The sequence below is a fragment of the Onychomys torridus genome, chromosome 10, assembly GCF_903995425.1.
Source record: "Onychomys torridus chromosome 10, mOncTor1.1, whole genome shotgun sequence".
Classification (NCBI taxonomy): Eukaryota; Metazoa; Chordata; class Mammalia; order Rodentia; family Cricetidae; genus Onychomys; species Onychomys torridus.
Window position 1 is genome coordinate 38,156,976 of NC_050452.1, and position 25,494 is coordinate 38,182,469.

Below are 25,494 nucleotides of genomic sequence, written 5' to 3' on the forward strand. Positions count from 1 at the left end.
GTCTTAGAACTTGTTTTGTAGACCAGACTGGCCTAGAACTCAGAAATCTGCCTGCTTCTGCCTCCCAAGTGCTGAGAATCTGTTTGGTGGAACTTCTTTTTTTCATCTTTCTTCTCTTTGTTGGTGATTTTGTTATTTGAAATGGCTCCCAATCACAGTGCTGCCTGTGTCCCTAAACTTTCCACAGCTATGATGTACAATACTGAGAAATTACTGGGTTAGATACTCTCTTTTCAGGCATGAATTAGAGTGAGGTTGCCCACACATTTTATGTGAATGAATTTACAGTAAATATTAAATAAGATATCATGAGAGAGAAACACACATGATGTATAGATCAATTGGCAATATATTGTGACCTTTAGGAAGTAAACTGTGAATCTCCTTTGGGATAGCAATCACTATTCACTAATTCAGGTTCAAGGTAATGTTATAAAACATAATAACTCCACTAATTGTAGGAAGTGGTTGTTTATCTATAGTGTGTAAATCACAATATAGTACAGATGTATCTTGATATAGATGAGATCAAATTCAATGCTAATTATAATTCCATGCTTGATAAGTCAAGACATTCTGGTGTCTCTGCCTATAAAATGACTTGCTACAATTGTCAAATGAGATCATGCATGGAAAGCCCTTTAGAGCATCTAATAAAGATTATAAATATTAGGTTATTCTTAGGAGAAAAGTTTGATAAGCATACAATGTAAACTGAAGGAGCAATGCTCAGATGTCTCTGTGTATGTGAGTGCAGTAAACCATGTCAGGACATGACAATGTGAACACCGAAGGAAAAACCTTCCCGAAGATGGAAATCCTGAAGGCTTTTAAACGGATGCAGTTTTCTCTTAGTTTTACCACTAGTGGAGTTCACAGAATTTATGAAGTTCGCACAGAGACATGACCTTGGATATTCCAGAACCTGCTGGCTGCTAAGTGGCTCCTTAGACTGTTACAGAAGCAATTTACCACAGGACGGAATGGGCTTTGTGACCTGAGCCCTTTTTAGCTTGTAGGGACTCCTGTGGAATGGAGATTGGAAGAGGGACCTATTTGCAGACTAGTGACTGGACCGATACTCACAAAACGAAATTAATTTCCACTGTTTTCTTCTGATCTATATAGAAGATTCACATATATGAACTGTTATTAGTAGCAACTAAATTTAACCAAATATGCACTACTTCTTGGACTGGTAGTTTTAAATGCCTTCCAATATAAACTTTATTTTTAAATAAATTTTATAATCCCATTGATTTTTACCTATCAATAAAGTATCTAAGTCAATAGATAAAAAACATATACTGTGTTTCTAAAAAAAAAAAAAAAAACCTAGAAAAAATGGTTTTACACGTTTGTATCATGAAGAAATGAGAAATGGTTGAGGTGGTAAATATGCTTAATCTGATTTAGACAGTACAGAATCTGCCCATGGACCAAAGCCCCTTTGATTGCAAAGAGTGACTAACATGCCTGACTTGAGTGATGTGATGCCCTGCTTCTCAAGGTGACACCCATCACCACGTTTATCCTCACAGACATTGGGAGCACTTTTGCTGACAAATGCAGGGAGTCCCAGGTCCATGAGGCATGCAATGTTATGCTTGGCTTCCCATGTATGCAGACTTGGAGCTATCTGGAAGGATGCTTGAACTGTCAATAGGCTTTCTCTGAGGCACAATTTTAAGATTTTTATCTTTTCTAAATTGTTTGAATGTTGAATAACTACCATGTTAATTAAAAGTTAGAGAAAAGTTTTTCATGTCTAAAAAGTTCTAAGTCAAATTAAAAACACAACTAATTACTTTATTTTTCATTTGCTTGTTTATGGATTTGGTGTGTGTGTGTGTGTGTGTGTGTGTGTGTGTGCACCCATGCCATGTGTGGTGGTCAGATGGCAATTTTCAGGAGTCAAAATCAGTTATCTCCTACTAAGTTGGGTCCAGGGATCAAACTCAGGTCCCAGGTTTGGCAGCAGCATTTGATCAACAGTAATTCATTTTCTTTTTTTATTTTAGGCTTCCAGATCTCTCAGTAGACGTTTAGCATTTTTCAGGGGCTGCTGGCATTGGAGACCCTCTGCAGGAGGAAGTCCTCAAGTCTACAGAACCCTTTCATAGAACCAATGCTGACAGGAGACATTTCCTCACTTTTTGTACATATCCACGTCATGGCACAGGTGTCACTGTCTATGACAGGTGAGGAAGAAGAGGTCACACAGGGCAAACAACTCCCCAAGGACATATGCTTGTTAGTAGTAGGTAAACATTCCCCTAGCCACTCAAGCACATCCGTTTTGAATCACTGAAATGATTCGGCCTCTTGATGGTGCTGGGTGCTGGCCGTCAGTTATGAATATGGCCCCTGAGTCTGCTATAAAAGAGAACTGTGTTGGATAAGGACAGCTCTTGAGTTTCCTCAAAACGTATTACCGAGCTGAGTGTCAACGGAGGCTTAGCCATAAAACAGCCCAAAGGGACGGTCTCTGCAGAACCTGATTCCACGAGGTGGCTGCAGGAGACATCATGAAGTCAGGATGCTGTGAGAGAATGCTGCTGCTGCTGCCTGACTTCACGGGGGAAGGAGACAGGCAGAGCCTTCAAGCACAGTGAACAGTATGCACTCACCTGGGAGTGTGTCTCTTTCTTAGGAGCTGTCTGTGAAATGCCCTTTAATGTATTTCAATATCCATCCTAGTGATTAACGGCAGCCAAAATGAATGAGTGAATGGATGAATAAATGAATGGATGAATGAATGAATGAATGAATGGGTGGTTCAAAATCTTTTCAACTCGTTCTCTTTTAACACTCCATCGCCTTCATTTCTACAAGTGTTGGGTGCTCTTAGGTGCACTATCTAAATTTACCACTAGAGGGCAGGATTATGCTGAGAGCCTAATTTTAAAAGCTATCATAAAAATGTCTATAGTTACTAACAGAAATGACTGCTTCCCTCTAACTTGAAAAGGGGGTAAGTTCTTGTCTCAAGATTTCGAATATACTCTCATTTTTGTCTGTTTTGTCAAATTCCTGATCATACAGTTAGAATTGGGGTGAGGGGTGCCCAAAATAAAAAGGGAAGTTTTTTCTAGTGCTTGTATTCACCCCCGATTCGTCTAAATAAGGCTTTTAGAAAAATGATGGCATCCTCCCAAATACGAGAAAGATCACTGGGTAACATCATAACATCACTACAGATGATCAGCTCAGTTTCTCTTTTTCGTGGCGTACATCCATCGCCTAACGTCCTGCCAGCTTTGAGTTAAAAGAGTGTCTGGCTCAGCAGCATCACACATACCTTACTCTGTGAATTGAGGATGAAGAGCTTGTCCTCTGGCTCCAGGAGTTTACATGCATAAGCTATGTTGACAGCTGTCTCCTGCTTGTCCCCTGTCAGCATCCAGATCTTGATGCCGGCTTTGTGAAGGGCTTCTATCGTCTCGGGGACTCCCTCCTGCAGGCGGTCTTCAATGCCAGTAGCACCTGGAGAGTAACCAAAAATGCAAGAAAGGTTTCTGAGAACCCAGAGCCAGCTGGACCTCACTGGGCCATTCACTGAGTCCTTTCCATGGGACATCCAGTCCTGAACTCTGCAAACCGCCCCAAGAGCTTCCAGAGATCCAAAGAAAGCTGCAGAGCAGACGTACAATGCCCAGGATCATGGAGTTTATCAAACCCATGCTCCTTTGGGCTAGTATCCTTATCTGCAAATTCAAAAGCTGGTTCACTTATTTATATAACCTTGCCCTGAGTTCTACACTTCTATGAAACTCCCCAGGGTAGAGGCAGGCTCTTAACACTCTTGGCTATAAGATACAATGTCTGTTAGGGGTGCTCTTTCATAAATGTCAGTCCACAATGTCTTTTTCTGGAATGGGATGCAACCAGATGTGCTTTGGAATTCCTGTTTTTCCCAGTGATGTGGTATACATTTTCTATTTTTTTTTTTTTTTTTACATTTTCTATTTTGCAATACCTGTTAGTCACATGTATTTATCTTTCTATAGAAAACTCAGATTTTCATGCTAATTAGAGTATTAATACTAAAAACAGTGCTACATCAAATCGGGTTTGATTTTTGCTGCCAAATGAGTTTTGGCATTAAACCCACAGAGCCTTGTTTCATTTGGAAATGCAGATTAGGAAGCATACATACATACATCTAAGCTGCTTATACTACCATAAAGACATTATTAGTATTTAAAAGGGACATGAGTACTTGATGGATATTAAGTGATGTCATGTTTCCCCCTAAACAGAGGAATGGACCCCAGAGGCGGCTCTCTTGGTGAGTTATCCCTTCTATCAGAATCTATATCTCCATCCTCCAAGCAGTGTTTCTGAACTTGATGGCCCCTCAAAATCACTCAGGAGACTTTCAGCAATTCCCTTGTCAAGGGCACACACAAGACCAACAGTCCTGGACTGTTTATAGTTCCTTAAGTGATTCTCAGGTGCAGGTGAACTTGATAGAAGAGATGTCCCTTGTGCAATTTGAGTTGGAATCAGGAAAGAGGAGAAGAAAAATAAACTTCAAGATCACTTGCAGGTACAGAATAAAGGACATGTACTCTATACTTGGGGAGCCCCGAGTTTCTTGCTTTTCAGTTAAAGTCTAAGCCTTTGAGCATGAAGACGTCACTGTGCTACTCTGTGCCCTATTTCTTCTAAATAAGATGCATGTTTGTTATAAAGACTTAAGAAGACAACATATATTTAAGACTTTACCCATTTCCTCACAAGACACTTGCAAAATCCTTCTCTCAGACCAATATGTTTGCTTGGCTTTGTATTCTGAGTAGGGTGTTTCAGTTCACATCTTACCAAGAATGCCTCCCCTGTTCCCAGCACAAAGGGACCCTCTAGTTCATTGACGTGGAACACGGGTCTGAAGATGCTGGAACATGAGAAGAGATCAGGACGTACATGGTAGGGAGAACCATGTTGCTTCCTATATCCAAGTGGCTACAGAGGGCTGGAGAAGAATGGATTTAGAGATAAAACCCTCTCAGGCAACACAGCACCATTTACCTACCAAGTAATGTGAGCTTGTTCTCCAATCTCATGGCAGACTCAACTAGCAGTTCTTCCCTGTTATCAATGCTGGTTTCAGCCAGAAAGTGATTCCTCAGCCACTCTGCATACTCAGCGTCACTCATGACCTAAGAGAGGAAGAAAAGAGGCTAGAAAGCAGGCCATTTAACCTTGTAATATCCTGCCAGGCCTGACACGGGACTAAGTTCCATGGAAACAACTTCCTTTATTAATTTCACCCTCAGGGCACACTTGTATCTGACCCATACTCCTTCACCACAGGGACGCAAGATTCCCAAACTCTGCTCAAGTGAATTCGAACCTGCCGATAGGGAGACATCACAGCTTAGTTATCTCAGGAAATTTTAAGTGTTATCTTTGGCGAAAGGGGGCTAACTTATTTAATTAACCCAGGACATAAGGAGGTAGAACAGGCCTCCTGTTGGTGATTACATCTGGGAGCATTCTAATGGGTCAGCTAAGAAAACGTCCTCACGATTGCTCATCTGAGGGATGATGCCACAGCCAACAGCAGCCCCTCAGAGGTCTTGTCTTTGAAGATTCATTCATATGCTTTAAGCGTCAGAAAAGGTAAAATGAGAGGCGCCCTATAGGAAAGGCAAGAAGGTCTCATTTCTAACAAAACTTAAATGCAACTCCTAGAGACGGAACCAATGTCTTCCTGTCTTTAGTTGCCATCATGGATGAATCTACATTTCAGGTCTTATAAGCAGGGATACCAAGTAGAGAGAGCTAAGCAATTTTTCTCTTAGACACTCATTTTGGCCTGGTGGGGATTTTGATTTGGGAAAATATAACATTCCTTGAAATACATTCAAGAGAGAAGGCAGAGTGGATTCAACTGTGACCTCCCCAGTCCCCTACAGTCACATCATGGAGGCATTTGCTCCTCCCTGCAGCAGCTTGACAGGGTTCCTCGGAGGTCCCCGACACAGCTAGTCCCACTTTGCCTCCCACAACATCTAAGACCTGGAACATGGGTAGTCCGTGAGAGGTTTGGGCAATAACAGTCCCCAAATCACTGCTGGGGCTCTGCACTTTCATTTAGAAAGGACAGGCCATGTCTCAAGAACTGTGTTCAGTAAAGAATAATCCAAACTGGGATAAAAACCTGGCAAGCTGACTTTGATTTAAAGATCAATTTATGGGCACATAAGAAAACAAGACAAAATAAAACTCCCAAGACTTCATGAGAGAAAAATGAAGGATGCTTGCTGGTCATTTTTTTTTTCTTCAAATAACATTTAATGCTAACAAATGGGGGGGGGGGCATTATACACAAGGTTCTGAGGGAGGAAGGCAGTAAGATGTTGGGATTTTTATTTCCCGAGAACAACTGTTTACATACAAGACCACTTGTATGTAATGGTGTGAGAATTTTGAGAATAGAACACTTAGGCACCTGCCAAAAAACCTTTGGGGACAGAAACCTAACCCAGTCACATACAGCATGGAGAGGCTCTGTAGAGGGACCCCAGTCTGAGGAGCCTCGCTGGTACCTGGATTGGGGTTGCACTCTGCTACCCACTCACTCAGCTTCAGTGATGATGGGGAAGTCAGAAGTACCAAGACAGAGACACACTCAGCATCCTCACCTTTTTGGCGATACATAAAGTACGCAGCCCGCGTTTGGCATACTCGTCCAGGTGGTTCTGTGTTTTCTCCCTTATTATCATCTGTTGTTTTTCCAGATTTGTCCCATCTGAAATCATGAGCAGAAAATCATTATTCCTGCCAGCCTGCCCAATTAGACTTTTTTTTTTCCCTTTGAAAAATGACAGTTTAATCCATAATAAACAAAAGGCATTTTAGCTTTGAATCTCAACTGTGTCTAGGGAAGGAAGACAGCAGCATAATTCTTCACTTTGATTCTCTCCCCCTGGGCAGAGGAAGTACTTAAAGCTTTGATACAAAGGCTGCCATATTGGGTCAGCCCTACCTATCCTCTGGGGGCACCCTTCCCTTGTTAGGCAAAAGGCTCTTCCTGCATTTCACACAGAGTGACATTAAGCCTCTCAGGAACCCATAAAAAGGTATTCTGATGTCCATTTTTTCCCAAACAGGTAACTTTACAGAGGCACAGCTAATGACAGATTTCAGATGGAAACACAGTGTGGTCTCTGAGCTTCAGAGCCCTTCCGCCTTCCCACCCAATCCTAGGCAATATTTTTCCTTTTCAAGTGTGACTTCATAGCCTTTACCAAAACACCGGGGAGTGGAGGCTGAATCCCCAGCCCTTCCGATCACCACCGTGGCAAACACGGCAACCACCTACCTGGGGAAGCCACCGACAGCAGCTCCATGATCACGGAATCAGCACCCTTTGTATACACCACGACTTGTTTGGAAAGAGGATGACGGACCACGACTGACATTCTTTTCCTTACCGAGTCAAAAGGAAGGATGTGTAAGAGTTGAAATGTTAATGAGCCCAAAGCAGCAAAGTCCACCATGACCTGCTCTGGGGTCCGAGACTGTAAAGTGCAATGGTAAGCCCTGGCGGCATACACCAAGGCTGCTTCATCTGGACTCTCTGCTTCATAACACACGTTGGAAGCTAAGGGCGGTGGTCCATCTAGGGCTTCAGCTGAGCCAATGGTGAGTCCTAAAGCACTGTTTTGTGCCTCAGTTTCTGTACAGCAAGCTGAGTTACTGGCCTGAGGGCTTTCACCCATCTGGGAAGACTCATCCTCCATAGGAGGTGACAGTTTTGTTCGACTAAAGAAAGAGATTCTGCTCACAAAGGCACAGGGAGCCCCGGAAGTCGGGTCCTTCCCACTAGCAAGGGATGGTGAACTTGATCTCCGGACAGACAATTTCTGGAAGATGTTTTTAATCTCTTCCAAGGACTTGATGGGCATTCCACTCAGTGAGGAGAGTCCAATCTAGGAAACACAATGGGAGAGGTCTCAATAACATGCCCCAAATTAGGTCATCACAACTCTAAAGTCAGCTAGGGGAAAACATGAGATGTGAAAGAGTTACCATTGTCTTAACTGTCAGTCTGCTTCCTCCCTAGAAATATCATAGCAAACAGGAAGACTCAAAGCCACTAGGTAAAAGGATGTGCCACATGTGATGGCATTAGACATCTCTCTAACTATTTAAGAAGATATCAGCAACTAAAAACAAAGGATTCAAAATGTTAATATTGAACTTCCTTATAGAATTGTTTCTAAAGAAATAATTCTACATGTATAAAATTTACAATCTTCATTGACACAGCCTAGCAATGGCAATTAAAAGCAAATTGAAGCAGGCATGGCAGGGCTTGCACATAATCTCAGCTCTTAAAAGGCAGGAGGACCCCAAATTCAAAGCCAAGCTGGGCTACATAATGAGAATTTGTCTCAAGGAATCAACCATGAAACAATCAGTCACCATTAAACTAAGAATTCAAATCAATTAAGTATTCAATATTAAAACAAAAACATCTTCTTGAAATTTATTTTAAGGTGACGTTTGTAGAGAGCATGAACATGTTACCAGAAAAGTTCAATGCTTTGGGAGTCTTACAGGGAAAGTCCAGAGGAAATAGAAGGACAAATAAATACGAGCACACATCACCAGGAGGAAATCAAGCAGAAGACTAACAGAATGCATTTTTCTTTTCTCTTTTCAGAGTCTAGGAAAGGCTGTGATTTTGACCTTTACAACAAAACAGTCCAGAAAATGAAAGTCAGTTAAAGGGGTACTTATCCACATCATCACGTGACTTTAACTCTTTACTAGTACACAATTTGTTCTTATTTGCTCCTTATCTTTTTTAACGTTTTTAATATCAGTGATTTGGCTTATAGTTCCAGGCCTATCATAAAAGACCACCCCATGGATTCTAAAATTCATTCATTCAGAAGCACATGGAGAATTTAGATATTTTCTTCAGAAACTAACTTTATAACCATTTGAAGGGCTCTTGCTGGTCAGTCTGTGACATCACCAGTGACTCAGAGGTAAAGTATGCACCTGCATGGTGAAGTCTCTGTTTCTCACAGTATGCTTCCTTTCTCTCATTGCCCTAAGAACCTGGGAGAAGCAGGGGCTCTTTATGCCTCCAAAAGATTCTGTTCCAAACAGTAAAGCATTACATCCTCTAGGAATGCATCAACCATATTTTGTAGAAAGAAAACTGAAAGTTACCAACTTTGGAAACAAGAGCAAAATATTGTGTAGTACAACTTTTATCAATCCCATCATTTACTCTCTAATTATATAATCACTTTTTCCAGAGCATCTTCCCAGGCAGCACCTTGTAAAATACAGTCTCTGATCAGGTGCAGCTTAATTGGATGTGAATTACTTTTATGTTCAAGTTCCCACCTCTGAAGTTGCCAAAGGAAAATGATCGGTTGGAAAATTAAAATTTAATTGGGTTTTGCTGTAAATTGAATTTTAAGTGGATATGTGGGAATGGCAAGATACACCAGGAGGCTAGCACACCATGCTAGATCACCAGGCTCTACAATGATTTCCTTCTTAACTGGAAATGAATCTTCCGTGAGCTCTAAGATGCAACTATACAGAGGACCTGCTGAATCGAGGCACATCATACTCGTACTGGATAGTGGGTAGACCGAGTTAAAACAAACCTAGCTGGTACATGAAGGAAGTTTGTCACAGTCACACCCATTAAACTAATGCTTCAGATTTTGTTTGAGGTCATGCAGATGATGTTGGAGGTCTCAGAAATGTCACAGACAGCTTCAATTTAGTAAGGCAGTGAAGGTAAAGTGAAAGTTCTCATGAACTATCCTCTCCTTGGCAAAAACCAGAGGAAGCCCAGAGTCTTGCTGTTCAACCTCCACTCTGAGCCCCACCCCCACACTGGCTTCACAACCTGGCAAAATCCTTCCAAGGCATCTTTAAGATGCAGAAGAACAGAACCAGAGTGCCTAGCTCTTTGAGAGGGCTAACACATCAGTGATATGAATTCACAACATGCCCCCACGGTTGGGCATGCCTGGAAGACCTAGACACTTCCGCCTAGTTATTTCCGGTTCAAAATAGCCATTTCCGGGTCAAAACATCTCACATGAGTAGGACCCCGTGGCTTTGCTTGGTTGCGTAAAGTGGGCAGATCTACGCACATGCATGGAGTAGCCACATGAGTACTGTACGAACACACGGCCCATCCTTTATAAGCCGGCGCCATTTTGCACCAGCCTCACTTTGCATCTTGACCACGTGTGTTTCCCACAGGCCTGTTCATGTCTGTCTCTATCTCTCCTTGCTGTGGATATCGCTCTGTGTAAATAAAATTCTGACCTGCCAGTGGCCAGGCGGAAAGTATAGGCGGGACAAGAGAGAAGAGAATTCTGGGAGGTGAAAGGCTGGGGTGGAGATTCTGCCAGCCGCCTCGATGACAAGGAAGATGTAAGGTACTGGTAAGCCATGAGCCACATGGCAAAGTATAGATTAATAGAAATGGGTTAATTTAAGATAGAAGAAGTAGATAACAAGAAGCCTGCCATGGCCATACAGTTTGTAAACAATGAAAGTTTCTGTGTGTTTACTTGGTTGGGTCTGAGCGTCTATGGGCCTGGCGGGTAGGAGAGATTTGTCCTGACTGTGGGCCAGGCAGAAAAACTCCAACTACATCTCCTATCTTAATAAAAACTCTTGTGGATTTGTCGTGTTTCGGGGCGTTTCCTCACAGGGTAAGAGCGCTGCCCAATAACTAACAATCAGCACCAGCAAATCTCTAAGAACACCGTAAATGCAGGGCCAAGAACAAGTCCCGAGCAAACGGTTTCACCTGCTATTTTCGCTGCTACTGTCATTTATTATCATCACACAGCGAAACCACTACAGATGCATGTAAACGCCACATCGTCCGCTGCTGAGAAAAGCTTCTGTGTGCATTAGTTTACCTTTTGCCGAGGCTGGTTAGGAGCAGAAACCACCACGGTATTGCAGATTGCCAGGGCGATAAAGAAGTCCAGGATGTACAAAATCTCCAGGGGTGGACTCTGCGTGGTACCATCCAATGGGGTGAAGAGCTGAGGGGTAATCTGGCTACATTTGTCTAAAAGTCTGGTATCTGGTACCACGTCCGTTTCCTGAAGAGACAATATGACAAAGTGTTGTTATTGACATAAGGAGCTTCTACAATGGGTATTTGGATGAAGCATGAGATGGTAAACTAAATTTTAACTTTTCTACATTTATTTATTTGCGTGCGTGTGTGTGTGTGTGTGTGTGTGCACACTCATGCAGGTACTATAACGCATACGGAGATCAGAGAACAACTGAAGGAACCTGATTTTCTTCTTCCACCATGTGGGTGCCACAGATCAAACTTCAGCTCTTGGGCTTGGCAGCACGTGCCTTAACTCACTGAACCATCTCACCAGCCCAATATGATTTTTAAAAGATTGATACATATGATGTCTTGGAAAATAAAACAATAAAATGAAGCACATGTAATAAAAGGGCTATCCAGATTGTATTATATTATTATTATTATTATTATTATTATTATTATTATTATTATTAGAGCTGAGGACCGAACCCAGGGCCTTGTGGTTGCTAAGCAAGCACTCTACCACTGAGCTAAATCCCCAACCCCAGATTGTATATTATTAATGATGAACATTTTGGCCTTTTAGTTAAATAGAAGACAGAAACATCACCTTCTACCAAAATCTAGTTGAAAGGCTATTTCTCACTTTGAAATACATAATGCTAGGCACATATTTTATTGTACTCAGAAATCTACCATAGCTGTATTTTATTCAACAACTGACGGACACCAATTATTTCAAAAGTGACATTTAATTCATACCAGAGTATTAAACAAAATATTTTTGCTCAATTCATTAATATTATACAAACAACTTTCTGTGAAAAACATTATAAGCAGGCTAAGAGACTAATTGACATTTCATAGCCTAGGTATTTATTTACAGCAACAGTGACCTCCTCTTAAGAAGTCCTGGTAAGGATTTACTTTTAGAAGTTCTGTCTCTAGAGTGGGGTGCAGGAGCCCCGTTTCATCTAGCACAGTGCATCTCAGACTCATTTGAGAGTATTAGTTTTAACAAATGTGTCATAGTAGCAGTCTGCTTTTCACACGGCATCGTTTAGTCTGCTCTAGAGAGTACTGGTTAGAATCATGGTCCCCGGAAGCAGCACTGTGTTGCAGGGAGTCTTGGATGCTGCCAAGCACAGCACACTGCCTGCAGGGAAGCCAGAGAGGTGACTGGCAGAAGAGAGTGTAGCAAGGCTGTGACACTGTCCTCACATGGTCATGTCATGGTTCACTTTCATTGTCAGCTTGACTGGATTTAGAATTAGCTAAGAAAAAAAAATCCCGGGTGTGTCCATGAGGGTGTTTCCAGGGAGGTTTCATTAAAGAGGGAAGACCAATTACAAATGTGGGCGGCACCTTTCCTTGTGGTCCTCCACAGAACAAAGGCAGAGAAGGCTAGCTGGGCATCAGCTTTTGTTGCTCAGACCTCCCGTGCCAGGATGGCCTGTATCCTCTCAAACTCTACCTTGCTCTTGTCAGGAATTTTATTTAATTAACAATAATCACGCCTTGGATAAACCTCATTTACTGCCACTGTGCAAAGCTAGGGATTCTATTTCAAAAGCAAGGAGAAAACTGAGCGGCCATGGCTAGAGTCTCTGCATTTGGTGAGGGTGACCACAGGTTTAATGAGAGTAGAGCGAGGCTGGTAACCACACGCCCCAGGCTCATGTCTCACCTCTACTCTGCTGACAGCTGGCCTAGGAAGGAAGCTTACTTTGCACCCAGTTCCTTTGCCTGCCCACCTTCCTTCTTTCTTTCCTTTCAAGTGATGAATATTCATCCACCTTTCAGATTACCAGGGTCATGACAGGTTTAAAAATTCCTATGCTACCAGTTGTCACAAAGTAGTCTTAAAATTCCATCTAAATTCAGCAAGTAGACACCTACAAAGCTGAAATCCTGGTCTGTGATGAGACAGTGAAAGCAATTCTAAAGCCAGCAAAGGTACTGCGGGAGTATTTATGCCGTCATGAAGGAGATGCTCCCGTCAGCAAAACTCTGCAGATAAGAACTGTCAAAATGAAGCTGGGTCTCTCTACATACTTGGGACCACAGAAGATACTGAAATCACCAGAAAAGAATATAAATAAAAGAAGAGCCCACAGGAAGATGTAAAGAGACATTCACATCAAAACAAAGCTTGGGAAACAAGAGCGCTCTGTTGGTTCTGACAAAATAACTTAATACCTCATGACTAAGCTAGTTCTTGAGTCGAGGAGAGGGCTCAGAAGTGTTACTTGCAATTTTTCTTATCGACAAGACTGTATCCATAATTATTTCCCCAAGACCAGAACCATCTTCACTGTGGCCTTGTTCTACAAGCTTAACATAGTTCTCTTGCTGTGCTGAACAATTGTTCCCATCTTATATGAACCCGTGCCTGTTTAGTTGAAATAGCTCGAACTCCCTAAGGGTTTGGAAGTCTCCTTAAGGCAAGGACCACAGTCTGCTGATCTTGGAATCTCTAACCCAGTACATGGCACATGATAAGCAACCCAAGTTTATTGTATACTATTATCAAACTCTCCCTGGCCTTGTATTCTATTCTATACAGGAAGGGTAGAGAAACAAATGAACTTGAGTCATTACCCGTGGAAAAATAAATGCATAAAGCTCCCATGTGGCCTTAATCAGGCATCTGGTTACTATTCAGAGAACATTTCCACTCATAATTAGATCACAGAATACACAGAAGGACACAGACTGCTCCTACACCAGTGGTTCTCAACCTTCCCAATGCTGGGACCCTTTACACAGTTCCTTATGTTGTAGTGACTCCCAACCATAAAATTACTTTGTTGCTGCTTCATAACTATAATTTTGCTAGTTATGAATTGTAACATAAATATCTGATAGGCAGGATATCTGATCTATGACGATTGTGAAAAGGATGTTGGGGGGTCACGACCCATAGACTGAGAACCATTCTTTTCGACATTGTCAGCAAAGCCTTGGTGGTTTCATAGTTGGAGTCACAGCATTGCTGTTCACCTTGTGTGATAACACCCCATCATTTCCAAGTTTACGTTCAGTATCAGGACTCACACTTCCTACTTGGCTGAAGGAATTCTATTTCGGGCTTTTCTTTTTTTCTTTCTTTGGTTATTTTTCTCCCCTATTTAGATCCAAGTTAAACATGCAAAACCTAGCTAGACTTCGCTCTTTGCTCTCCTCCCTGTTTGCTGAAGGTTCTGTATGGCTTCAACATAGTTTAAAAGCCATCTGTTTTAAAATCAACAGTAACAGGAAGCTACTTCATCGTTTCTGCAAACCTCTAAACACCCAGGGTTTAACAATGGAAAATGATGCTCTAGCGGGTAACAGAGCTGAGCAGGCAGCTGGAAAGCTGTCCCGACTCCTCTTGAGAGCTCCTCTCCTAAGTTTGACGTCATTTCCTGCTGGCCTAAGAGTTCCAGGGACTTGTCCCTCTTACACACACGTTACTATGGGTTTTGTGGACATACACTTGGACTCCTCTGACTCCCAAACACCATACACCTGAAGGAAACATACAAAGGCCACCCACGGGTGACTTTTCCTCTACACAGACTCTGTCATCCAGCAGTTCTGAGGATTTGATGTGCCAAAAAAATTGCAGAGGTGATAAAAAAAACCTATTCATTAGACACACATACCTGTCTCCAAGATAATTCTGGTTAAGTCTTGGTGCTTCATAAAGTCAGCTATTAATCTTAAGTCAAGGTAGCCTTCTTCAGGTTCTGATATGACCAGCCCTGACCAGAAATATTACATTTTTCAGAAATGGTACCTGACTTTTCAACACTGAATTACGCGACAAATCTCCCATTTGTATTTTTTTTAACTTATTATGTGTCACCATCAAGCTGAGCTGTAATGATGTCACCTCTTTCCTAGACAAAGAAAAGCAGTGTTGCTTGGGCTATTAGAACCAGGCAAGGGCTCTTCCGTTCAGGATGTGATGATGTCTGGACACTTACAATGGGGCTACTGAACGCAGCCTGTCTGGAGTGAGGCACCTCCCCAGATCCTTCTCCACTTCCTAGGGCAGGGGTGCTCCCGGAGAGGTGAGTCGAGGGCTTGCTTCCCAAAGGTCCCCTGTGAACTGCCCTGCAGCCGTGGGTTCTGGGTTTTGCCATGTTGCTGAGGGAGCCACTGAGAGTGTCTGTACATTCGTCCTCTTCAAAGATGGCCTCCTGATAGGACTCAAGCCTCTTGGCTGTAGGATAGAATTCACACAGAGTCAGTCACCCCCTGAGAAGGACTTGCCGGCTGAGTACGGAAGGTGGTTCCTGAGCTATTTACACCATGTCCTTTCTGTCCTGGCCTCTAAATTCTCCCCAAGAGAATTCATAGTCAATAAATGTACCCCCTTCTTTACTGGGAAATGAAGAGACAATGGATTAGGAAGCCCCTTCCTCCTCCATCTCTAGATCTAGCATCTTGTGTACAGCTCATTCCACACTCTTTGTCTGCTCTCCTACTGTGATGCAGAACTCAGCCTTCCTTGTTTCCAGTGCCAAGCCCTCCACTTGTGATCTGGATCCTGCCCTCTGGGGCCTCAAGGACTTTCTTTTCACATTTGTCTTTCATGTACACCAATCTCTCCTCAACCAATCCCTGATCTCTTCTCAAGATCACCTAGAAGCTCCAGCTTGCCAAGCCCAGTGATCATGTATGTATACATATATACATGTGTATGTGTGCTCTTATCTCATTTGAACCCTTAATAATAGTCAACTCCTTCTAGAACTAACTCTTTGGGCTTCTAGCATCATCCTTACCTGTTTTCTCTTCTACACTGGTGACATTAGCTGTTTAGTTTTCCCAGTTGTCTTTCATACATATTTTATTTTAATTTATTTGTGTGTGTGTGTGTGTGTGTGTGTGTGTGTGTGTGTGTGTGTTTCACTCATATGTGGGTGTGTGTACATATATGTCGAGGACAGAGAACCTTGGGCATTGTTTCTCAAGATTCATTGTTTTGTTTTATGCTTTTCCTTTGTGCTTTGTGACAGGGACCCTCACTGGCTTAGGACTCACCATGGAAGGTAGAATGTCTGGCCAGCAAGATCCAGGATAAGCCTGTTTCCACCTCCTCAGTGATGGGATTACAAGTGGACACCACTATGGCTAGTTTTTGTAATGTGGGTTCTGGACATTAAACTCAGGTCCTCATGCTTGTAAGCTGAGGGTTTTAGAGACTAAGCTATCCCCCGGCCCCTAGGTACAGTTTGTTATCTTTTTGTTGTGTTTGGTGTTGAACTTAGAGACTCAAGCATCTAGTCAAGTATTCTAACACTATGCATAGTAGCATGAATGTAATTGGCCCCCATACACTCAGAGGGAGTGGCACTATTGGGAGGTGTGGCTTTGTTGGTGTAGGTATGGTCTTGCTAGATGAAGTGTGTCACTGTGGGGGAGAGTACTGAGGTATTTTTTGCTTAAGTTTCACTCAGTATCACAGACCATTTCCTGTTGTCTGCAAGAGGTAGGATTCTCAGCTCCTTCTCCAGCACCATGTCTGCCTGCATGCCGCCATGCACCACCATGATGATAATGGACTGAACCTCTGAACTGTAAGTGAACCACCCCAATTAAATGTTTTCCTTTGTAAGGGTTGCTGTGGTCATGGTGTCTCGTCACAGCAATAGAATCCCTAACTAAGACAGTATGTTATATCCGGTCTCCAGTTATCTTTCTTCACATCCCTCAGTTATTGGCAAGCTGCAGGACTGCCTGCTCTTCTCCATCTACACACTTCTTCTTGGTATTCTCATATGGTCTGATCTTTGAAACAGAACGTCTACATGCATAGCCTATAAACCTGTGTACTGGTTAGTTTTATGTCAACTTGACACAAGCTGGAGCCATCAGAGAGAGAGGAGTGAGCCCCAATTGAGAGAATACCTCTATAAGATTGGGCTATAGCCAAGCCTAGTGGGCATTTTTTAAAATTAGTAATTGGTAGGGAAGGGTCCAGCCCATTATGGGTAGTGCCTGGGCTAGTGGTACTGGGTTCTATAAGAAAGCAGGCTGAGCAAGCCAGTAAGCAGCACTCCTCCATGGCTTCTGCATCAGCTCCTGCCTCCAGGTCCCTGCTCTGCTTGAGTTTCTGTCCTGACTTCCTTTTATGATGAACTATGATGTGAAACCACAAGCTGAATGAGCCCTTTCCTCCCCAAGTTTCTTTGGTCATGATGTTTTATCACAATAATAGTATCCCTAACTAAAACAACCTGTATCTTCAACTCTGTCTTCTCACTGGAATCCACACTCATGTATTCTCCTCTCCACACGACACTTGCAGTTGGCTATCATAAGGCTCTTCTAGAAGATGGGTAGTGGGATGGTTCATGCCTTGACTTTCCTGAGTCCATCCTCCTTAACAGTGAAGATTTCTCAGGCAGGGCCCCATTATTTACTCTTGCCTCTAATCTTGTCATTACTGCCTACTATATACTTTTGTTTTTATTTTCATCTCACCCCATAAAACATACACCTTAAAATGGTCAGAGAAACTCATGTGCTGTTAATATGTCCTGAGAGTCCAATGCAGCAGCTCATAGAAATGCTGGAGGAATAAATGAGTAGTTCAATAACTGTAATCTTCAATTCCACCCAGTAACAGCTGAGCTATTTCCTCTTCCTCCTCAACCTTTTCTTTCCTCTTCCTCCTCACCTTTGTACAACACTGTCTTGTCTATATGGTAACCAAAACCTTGAGCGATCCATTCCTGACAGCACATTTGTTTACTGTGTGTTGGGCCTCACACAATCCAAGCTACTACTGCTGCTGGCTATCATCTTATTCCCACATGTACAGCAAATACACCGCATCACAAAGAAATGACTCCTGACCCCTCACTTCTTCCTCATATCCAGGGGCTCGCCAGCACATGCCCATCACACGTCAAATCTATCCTGAGTGTCAAGACTTCTCCATATTTCCATTACCTTAGTCAGGTTGCCATCATTTTTCAAATGAATCAGTACAACACCTCAAAACTAGTCTCTTTGCCCCTCTGAAATCCATTTCTCAAATGGTAGCACATGAGATCACTTCCAGTAAAAAACAAAACAAACCAAACTTTCCAACGGCCTCAGGATCCCCTCAGAATAAACTGTACTCTTCATCCTGCCTTAAATACCCAATAGGACCTTTAGCTCTCTCTCTCTTCTACACAGGTTCTCAACCTGTGGGTCACAACCTCCCAAAGGACCATCAGAAAACACAGGTATTTACATTATGATTCATTACAGTAACAAAATTAGTTATGAAGTAGCAATGAAAATAATTTTATGGTTGGGGGTGTCACCACAACAGGAGGAGCTATATTAAAGGTTCACAGCTTTAGGAAGGTTGAGAACCACTGCTCTACATCCTTAGTCTAACTCAGACTCACAGGCCTTATTTACTTACTTTGAAAATGGGAGCTCTCAGCCGGGCAGTGGTGGCGCCCACCTTTAATCCCAGCACCTGGGAGGCAGAGGCAGGCGGATCTCTGTGAGTTTGAGGCCAGCCTGGGCTACAGCCTGAGTTCCAGGAAAGGCGCAAAGCTACACAGAGAAACCCTGTCTCAAAAAACAAACAAACAAAAAGAAAAAGAAAAAAGAAAATGTGAGCTCTCTATAGCATGAGGGCCCATAGAGGAGTTACTACCTTGGATCGGGGAAAATCTTTGCCCCTGAACATCAAGATTCTGTCATTCAATGTTAGACTCTAATGTCCTACTTTAAAGGATCATGCCTAGGCATACAGCACAAAGTACCCATCCAATCCTCATATACCATGCCACTTTATTCTGATTCTCGGCCAGATCCCAATCACGATTTATGTATTTATGTATACTTGATGACGATCTCTCATAAAAGCCCTGTGAGAGCTACCTAGTTGTTCTCATTTATTATTAAAACTGTGTTGGAGGAACAGACAGGAGAACACGCTTGTTGTGTTGATGGTTGTGCCTACTCAGCCTAAGTCCAACTACCAAATAAGATATAGATTGGGACAAATTGTTTCATAAAGTGTTTTCATGTTATACTTATTGTAATAATTTTGCCATATTTTTAAGGGAATGGAAAGGCTAAGAAGCAATATGGTAGCTTGTTTTTCTTTCATTCCTTTTTTCCCCTTTCTGTTGTTTGTTTGTTGAGATAGTCTCATTAAGACCAGAATATTCGTCATATAGCCAAGGATGGCCTTGAGCTCCTGATCCTCCTACCTCCACTTCTGAAGTGTTAAGATTATAAACATGGCTTAAGTGGCTTTCAATAAACATTCACTCTTTCTGAAGCTCTCTAATGTAGATGAACACATCCAGAGCGTTCACTGGACAATTTACAGTTTTCATGGACTGAATTACACTGTGCCCCAGACCTTGCTTCACTGAATCATTATGACTATTAACACCCCCATTTTATCTTATTATTTTATTTGTTTTTCAAGATAGGGTTTTTCTATGTAGCCCTAGCTATCCTGAAACTAGCTCTTTAGACCAGGCTGGCCTTGAACTCACAGAGATCTGCCTGTCTCTGTCCCCTGCGTGTTGGGATTAAAGACATATCCCACTTCTGCCCAGCTCAACATCCCCATTTTATAAGTAAAGAAATAAACTTTATTAATTTGTCATTTCACAAACACAGACTATATTGGTCTTAAGACCAGATTTATTGGATGCTACAGCCAAGATTTTGTGACCTAATGCTATAGAGTTTCTAAATATAGCCATATGAATGAGTGTGGCCAATTTTTTAAATTATTTTTATTTTATTTTATTTTTTTGCCAGAGCTGAGGACCAAACCCAGGGCCTTATGCTTGCTAGGCAAGCTCTCTACCACTGAGCTAAATCCCCAACCCCGAGTGTGGCCAATTTTAACACACGTCAATCTCCCCTGTCAAATTTCTATGAGCCTGTGTATTTTTTAATCTTAAACAAGTATTTGGTAAATGAATAATGGATGAATAGGTACATAAATGAAGTATCTATAGTGTTAAGGAAAAGTTATGGGTAGGGATTTAGAGTTATTAAAGTATTTTTCATCAAAAGTCATACACACACATTCATTTTCATCTTCAAAATACTTGTACTGACAGGAACTACTGTTGTTCCTTCTGCAGCAGAGGAAAGTAAACAGAGGGACTAAATATTCCAGTTATGACTAAACAGCTGACTAGAGGTAGAGCTGGGATTTAAATTTAGTCTTCTTGCCTCTAAAGCCAATACTCATATTCCCACATCATGGCTCCTTAACTCTAAACAGTTATAAGAAGTTGAGTCGGGTTTTGTTGTTGTTGTTGTTTTTGTTTGTTTGTTTTTTGTGTTTTGTTGTGGGTGAATAGATTCTCTGTGGAACTTTTGGCAATGGCTACTGGCACTCAGTGGTTAGACATCAATATATTCTAGGAACTAGTGCTGAGATTGATAACACTTTGACTATTTCAAGATATTTATTGGTAATGAGATGGCATTTTAAAAACAACTAAAATACCTCAAAACCCACATTAATGGGTTCATTAATTCCTCTGAGCCATCACTGGGGGAATGAGGATCACATGGTTGTGTAATTAGTATGTCATCAAGTAGCTCAGCTATTGCTGTAGCGATTACTCCATACACTTCATACATTACCGTAAGACAAACTTGCTCAGTAAGTAGAACTTTGGTAATGGAATGTAACAGGTGAATGACTCAACCTTTACTCATTTCATGGGAAACTAGAAACATATAGGTCAAGAAAATTACAGTGTGATTCAGAAACAGAGCCATTGGAACTAAACTTCAGGCCCAGAGAAAATTATATCAAAGATGGTTGTGAAAAGCCAAGCTTTGTATCATGTCAATAAGTAAAATATACCCAAATTACGATAAAGATCATAAGGATGATAAATCTTTCTCATAGAGTAGCTTCCGCTTTGGTTCTCTGAAGGCCTCAGAATGGGCCAGGAACTCATTTTCTGACTCACACAGGAAACATAGTCTGTCATTATTCTCTATGTCTAAAGGTAGGTCCTGCATTAAACAAATTATCTCATTTCTTTTCCTTACTTTATCTCTGACATCTTCTTTTGCCATTTCCTTCTCAAATATTCTAAAATCTGTTTACAGCCTACTACTTGCATTGGTTTGATATCTGAAAGAAGTAAGTCTGAGACTATGGAAAAATTAGCTTATCATAATTTATAATGCGCTCTCCAGAGGGCCCACACAGGACCAAACACAGCACATTCAAAGTGCTTCCTTCCACACATCATCTGTACATGTTCCTTCAAACCATTCACAACAAACTAATTTCTCAACCATCCCTGGCTTCCCATCTTTCACCTACTTGTAAACAGCACACTCAGCCAACCTTCCTCCAACCACATCATCCACAGACAACTGATACCCAAACCTCTGCTCTGAACTAATTCTCCATACATTTCACACATTCCAGGAATGTCTGCTGTCCTGCCTTTAATCAGGATGCCAAGTTACATCAGTGCAAAATTCATCTCCAGAACTACGTGGCTGCCTGAATGTCAAACCAAATTTGGAACAAGTATTTCCGTGTGTGTGTGTGTGTGTGTGTGTGTGTGTGTGTGTGTGTGTGTGTGTTATATGATATGGGCATATTCATGCAAGTGTATGCATTTGAATATGCATGGATGCATATGTGTGTTCATTAGTGGAAGCCAGAGGAAAAGCCACTTTAATTTTTGAGACAGTGTATCTCACTGTACCTGAAGCTGATTGCTTTGGATAGCCTGGTGGCCAATGAGCTCCAAGGGTGCAGGGAAGCCCATCTTTGTCCCACCCACCCCCAGCAGTGAAGTTACAGATGCATACATCACTTTTTTTTTCTTGAAAAATGTGGCGGATTTGAAATCAGGTCTTCATGCACACATTGCAGACATTTTAACAACTGGGCCATCCCCTAGACCCAGGAATATCAATATTAATGTTACAATGAACATGATATTTTTATAATTACACATCTGTCTCCCACACTGAACCATGAGCTACTTAAATGGCAGAGCTGCTTCTTACTTTCAAAACAACAATTAAAAATAACAATATCAGCCACTACAAATTTTTTATTCTCGGACAGTGTTCTTTGATGCCTCCATGGATAAACAAATTTACAAACTGTGCATCATAAAGGCACTTGCCAGACAATCCCAAATTAAGGGACAGTCTACCAAATCCCAGAACAGTGACCGTCAAAACTGATAAGTTCATCGAAAAGACAGAAAGTCTCTAAAAACTGTCAAGTGTACAGAAGCCTAAATGATGGTATTCCAGGTGTCATCCTGGAACCACAAGAGACAAAAATGAAAATGAAGGGTGCTTTCAGAACGTGAATTTCAGGTAATGATGATGTTCATCACTTACCAAAGGCATGTCATGACTCTCATTAACAGGAGAAATGGGGGAATGAACCCTACATAACATCTTTGTAACTGTTCTCCAATTTACTATCCCAATGTGAAAAGTTTATTTCTGAAATGACATTTTTCAATAGTCTCTCTCTTAAAGTAGGAGTGGCCTTTTTTTTCCAGATGTAGCTTTTTAATTTTGATATGCATGCTAATCATGGGAGAATTGTGGTAAAATGAGATTTTAATCGCAGCTCCATAATTCCTAATACAGCACAGGTGCTGCCGGTGCCACTGATCATGCCAGGTCATGGGTCACACTGCCAAGTTGGCAGGTTTGGAAACATGTAATAGTATTGCCAAATGTGTTTAGATCATTTGTATGTGTGAGGGGGCTATCTCCACACAGCAGTGTTCTTTACTGACTTATCTCCTAGGCAATTTTTTTGTTAGAAAATCATTAAACATTGGCCATAGAAACCTAGGTACTGTTAATAGCTTTCATTTCAGTGAAAGTATCATGTCTCAAACTATAGTGTAGGAAGAATCGGCCCTTTTCCCAAGTCCATTTATTCCCCTTGCCTCGTGTGTGTGTGTGTGTGTGTGTGTGTGTGTGTGTGTGTGTGTGTGTGTGTACATCTGCACTGAGGAAGATAGTGTGTTAACCAAATACAGCTGAGCATCCATACTACTGCACGACTTTGTATCACTTAAGCATCTACTGTTTGTCAAAGTGTAGTATGTCATTCAGCATCCACTAACTTCTACAGCGGTGGTTCTCAACCTCCCTAATGCTGTAACCCTTTAATACAGCTTCTCATGTTGTGGTGACCCCCAACCATAAAATTATATTCATTGCTACTTCATAAGTATAATTTTACTACTGTTACCCTCTGTGCAAGAATCATTCAACTTTCAAAGGGGTCATGACCCACGGGTCGAGAACCATTGTCCCAAAGGAACAAGAAGGCAGCATAAAGTTCAGTGGGGTGAGTTAATTACTCAATACTTAAACATGGCTCTTTCTTGAAAGAATTATTAGGGACTTAAGTAGCTGGGAACAAAGCAATGGGAAGTTCTTGTAGAAATCATACACTCACGCCAGGCGGTGGTGGCGCACACCTTTAATCCCAGCACTTGGGAGGCAGAGCCAGGCTGATCTCTGTGAGTTCAAGGCCAGCCTGGTCTACAGAGCGAGATCCAGAACAGGCTCCAAAGCTAAACAGAGAAACCCTGTCTCAACAAACAAACAAACAAACAAACAAATCATACACTCACCGTTTTCTTTATGGCAGTAGTCAAATCCTGCCACACTACACCTTCGAAAAACCATCTTATTCTCAGTGAGGGTTCCTGTCTTATCGGAAAAGAGGTACTGGATCTGCCCAAGATCCTCAGTGATGTTCAGAGCTCGGCACTGAATGGTAGAATCCATTTTTTCATTATAGAAATCTACATCACTTTGAATAAAATAGATCTGTCCAAGCTTCACGATTTCAATGGACACATAGAGAGAAATGGGAATCAGGACCTAATAAAGTACAAACAATTTAAAAAGGTGAAAGTCAGTGCAAGAAGGTGAAGGTAGCTAGATAATGAGCAAAGATATAAAATTTCTCTGTTGACTCTGGCAGAAATTACCTGCAACAAGATGATCATGGTCCAGAACACATAGAATCCTGTTAGCACAGGTGATATGACACGTCCATCCGGCTCAGGGATGTTAAAGAAGGCCATGTTTTCATACCTGCTCAGCCATATTCCGTGACCTTTAAAAAGTACACAGACACAAAAGGATGTTACACAGACAGTATGTAAATAGAGATCTACACCTCTCAAGAAAAACAGACGGGAGTATATACTTTGAATACTAAATTGTTTGTTTAATTGTTCTTTAAAACAAGCTCAAACTCAAAGGGCTACACAGTCTCTCATCCTTGACTCTCCCTCTTAATCTCTTCCCAGGACCCTTCAGTACGGTGGCAAAGTGTAAGTGGATACACTTAACATCAGTGTTTGTCAAGCTAAAGGCTAAGAGAAGAAAACAGGTGCGGAAAAATAACAAATAAAAATCTTACCAAAACCAAACAGAGATATTATTTTGGAAAAAAAAATGTATCAGATGACACTGACAAGATAGTATCAGATAACTGAACTTTACCCACCAAGTGCACCGGTTAGACACATTACGAGCAGAAGCAGGACACACCAGAGGACATCTGTGTTTGCTCTTCTCTCCAGCTTGCTGCGCTTATACCGTGGTCCGCTGTTGTTCAGCATCGCTTTGGTTTCATGACCTGCACAGAAAGCATGGTAGGTCTGAGAATGCATAAAGCAAGAGCAGGGAGTTAAAAAGTCCCTCCGGCTGACCATTTAATCAAATATGGCATCTTGTCAGTTTAATCGGCGGTTTAGTTAGGAAAACCAAGATCCCTGGTTAAGTTCATCAGGGCACAATTTCCCTTCCGTAGGTTCCATTTTGAGGAAAGGAAGCATGTTAGCACAGAGGAAGACATGAAAAAGGCAGGAAAGGAACACACCTGCGTAGACAACAATGCCCACAACGGCCTCTGTGTTTCTAATGGTGCATCCTCTGAGCAATAAATTCTCTTTGCTGAGGCCCACCCGTTCCTTGTTGGAATGTTCCCTGTAAGAGAGGCAGTATATAGATTAATTTTTAAATGGCAAAGGGAGGGAGGTAAGATAACAGTCTTTATCCGGGAAGGTTCTATACACCATGTGGGAAGTTGGACAGCTCAGAGGAAGGACTTCAAATATCTGGCCCATTTGCTTTTGGTGTCGTGGTTAACCTGCTGTGGGTAAGAGAAAGCTGCAGCACACTGCAAATTCCCATTACTTCTCAAAGTTGTTAGCTGTCACATTCCATTACTGCAAGAACTCAAAATTACTCTAAAGGTCCTGCTTTTCTAGGGCGCAATGCATTTGAGGACTTAATCGTTGGTGAGGGAGACAGTCTTGATTTAGAACACTAGTAGTTTTGATTTGGCTGAAATTAAGAATCCTGTGGGACACTGACAATTGGTGGGCTGCTTAAGTCATTAG

At 41.8% G+C, this 25,494-nt stretch overlaps 1 protein-coding gene across 1 annotated transcript in view; it reads right to left on the minus strand.

Moving 5' to 3' along the window:
• Atp10d (ATPase phospholipid transporting 10D (putative)) overlaps window positions 1–25,494 on the minus strand; it is an 87,176-nt gene that overhangs the window by 25,595 nt on the left and 36,087 nt on the right. The window contains exons 6-15 of the mRNA XM_036200141.1: window positions 24,972–25,078; window positions 24,597–24,728; window positions 24,073–24,200; window positions 23,710–23,962; window positions 15,052–15,290; window positions 10,929–11,117; window positions 7,334–7,943; window positions 6,654–6,760; window positions 5,039–5,165; window positions 3,302–3,486 (exon numbers count right to left, since the gene is read on the minus strand). Of these exons, the coding sequence (XP_036056034.1) occupies window positions 3,302–3,486; window positions 5,039–5,165; window positions 6,654–6,760; window positions 7,334–7,943; window positions 10,929–11,117; window positions 15,052–15,290; window positions 23,710–23,962; window positions 24,073–24,200; window positions 24,597–24,728; window positions 24,972–25,078 (2,077 nt within the window). The remainder of the gene's footprint in view (window positions 1–3,301; window positions 3,487–5,038; window positions 5,166–6,653; window positions 6,761–7,333; window positions 7,944–10,928; window positions 11,118–15,051; window positions 15,291–23,709; window positions 23,963–24,072; window positions 24,201–24,596; window positions 24,729–24,971; window positions 25,079–25,494) is intronic.